This window comes from Palaemon carinicauda, chromosome 20 (assembly GCF_036898095.1).
Source record: "Palaemon carinicauda isolate YSFRI2023 chromosome 20, ASM3689809v2, whole genome shotgun sequence".
In the NCBI taxonomy this organism is placed as follows: domain Eukaryota; kingdom Metazoa; phylum Arthropoda; class Malacostraca; order Decapoda; family Palaemonidae; genus Palaemon; species Palaemon carinicauda.
This window is the reverse complement of record NC_090744.1, coordinates 106,710,640-106,713,139: the sequence shown is the minus strand read 5'-3', so window position 1 is coordinate 106,713,139 and position 2,500 is coordinate 106,710,640. Positions and strand designations below refer to the sequence as shown.

At 23.0% G+C, this 2,500-nt stretch overlaps 1 protein-coding gene across 1 annotated transcript in view; it reads left to right on the top strand.

Annotated features, from left to right (window-relative positions):
- The window catches only part of LOC137659580 (blastula protease 10-like), a 12,823-nt gene that overhangs the window by 5,037 nt on the left and 5,286 nt on the right, over positions 1-2,500 (top strand). The window contains exons 5-6 of the mRNA XM_068394429.1: positions 1,632-1,817; positions 2,382-2,500. The exon at positions 2,382-2,500 is cut by the window's right edge and continues 11 nt beyond it. Coding sequence (XP_068250530.1) covers positions 1,632-1,817; positions 2,382-2,500 — 305 coding nt within the window. The remainder of the gene's footprint in view (positions 1-1,631; positions 1,818-2,381) is intronic.

The window sequence follows — 2,500 nt, the reverse complement described above, 5'->3', positions numbered from 1 at the left end:
TTATTATTATTATTATTATTATTATTATTAATGTTACATCACCACTCCTACACCTTTGAAGTTAATGGTTATATATTAAAGAACTCCTGTTCATCACATTGTTTTTGAATGAAGGTTACGAGGATCCTCTCAATTCTTTCATAATATTACATATTGTATAATATAGAAGCTTTTATATTCTGTAATAACAACAACAACAACAATATTTATAAATCATTTGTCTTACATACATAATTATAATTGTTGATACAGAAGATGTATTATACAATAATAATAATAATAATAATAATAATAATAATAATAATAATAATAATAATAATAATAATAATAATAATAATAATAATAATAATATACCTTAATTCACTCGCGATACTCATAAACATTAATTATTTGATTTAGCTTTTTCATAAAAAGTTTAATTAATTTTTTTTCTGATTTTCTTTTATCAATTTCAAAGAAATTTCTCTCCTTTTTTATTTGTTAGATCTATTTTCTCTTATTTTTTTTCCTGTGATAGTTGCGAATTAGTTTTGTTTTGTTCATATGAAAATATATTCGTTATTCCTTAAAAATTTTATTCTTTTTACGGAATTTTTACCTATCACTTTCAAATAAGTTTCTTTTCTTTTTTAATCAGATAAATGGATTTTTTCCTCTTAAAAATAAGCTTCTTTTCACGAGAAAACTGTTACATTTTCTTTAAGTATTGTGTTTTATCTTCAGACGAAAATCAGTTTTCATTTCGGTTAAAAATTGTTTTCATATTTCCTAAGAATTCTATGATTTTTTTTTTCTTTATCTTCTAACAGAAATCCTTTTAATTTCTCTTAAAAATTTATTTCCATTTTCTACGAAATCTATGGTTTTTCATATATTTTTTTTCTATTTTTTCAATCATCTGACAGAATAGAAATCCATTTCCTTTTCACTTAAAAACTGGTTTTCCATTTTCTAAGAAATCCATGATTTTTTTTTCTACCTTTTTTTTATTTTTTTATCTTCTAACAGATATCAGTTTCCATTTCTCTTAAAAATTGGTTTTCCATAGTTTAAGAACTCCATGATTTTTTTTTATATGCTTTTCTCTGTGTGAAACAGTCATCCCTAAAATAATTATTTTAAGCTTTTCAGAAGGATGGAATTGTAAGTGGTTTAGGCCTGATTCTTGGATTAGGAAGAAATAATAATAATAATAATAATAATAATAATAATAATAATAATAATAATAATAATAATAATAATAATAATAATAATAATAATAATAATAATAATAATTTTAATGATGATTTTAACAACAAAAATATAAATGATAATAATAATAATGATAATAATTTTAATGCTGATTTTAACAATAAAAATATAAATAATAATAATAATAATAAAAATAATAATAACAATAATAATAATAATAATAATAATAGTAATAATAATGATAATAATAATTTTAATGATAATTTTAATAACAATAATAATGAAAATTTTGATAATGATAGAAATATGAATAATGATAATAAAAACTATAACACTAACAATAACAATAATAATAATAATAATAATAATAATAATAATAAATTAATTTGTCTTTCTGTCTGGAATATCATGTCTTCTCTAAATTATCTTACGCTTTGCAGCATAATGAAATTGTAAGTGGCCTAGGCCTGACTCTCGGAATAGGATACGAGATATTTCGTCGAGACAGGGACAATTACATAACGCTGAATGGCGAGAACTCCTTCTTTGGGCGTTTTCCCCAAACTTACAAAAGGAGGATGGCTGCCCCTTATGATTACTCTTCTGTGTTGCAACCGCATGGTTTGGTAAGGTTAAGAATTTCTTTCTTTATATTTCGCAAAAAAACTACATTTGAAATATAACTTTTTTTTGTCATCAGAGAAAGATGTCTATCTGAGGTAATTTATCTGTTAGGTGCAAGTTTTAATTTTCAGAATGTCTAATATTTTGACCTTTAAACTTGCTTGCCATTCACCTTAATATCATATGTATCTAAATATTAATAAAAGAAATAATTTTTCATTGTTCATTTCACAAAAACAGAACATTTGTAATATAAGTTTTTATTATTTTTGTCATCAGAGAAACATCTCTGTCTGAGGTAATTTTTATTTCAATTTTAAGTTATAATTTTGAGAATGTTATCATTTCAAGATTTAAGCTTGCATGCCATATTGTTCAAATTAATGTTGAATATATTTAAATAACAATAAAAGAAAAGATTTCTTATAGTTCAATCACATTTTCAGTCAGATCCCATTAAATTTGCCCTGTATTAAAAAAAATATTGTTTTGTTAACAAAATTGACTGTTTCGCTTTTTGTCTGTCTGTTTTTTTGTGTATGTTATTTATATCTTTTTCTCAAAAGTGGCACTCAAAAAACGGACTGCTAACAATAACAACACCTGACATCCGATATCAAGGGATCCTTGGAAGATCAAATGGAAAATTGTCCCACAGAGATAAAATCGTTGTAAACGAACTCTA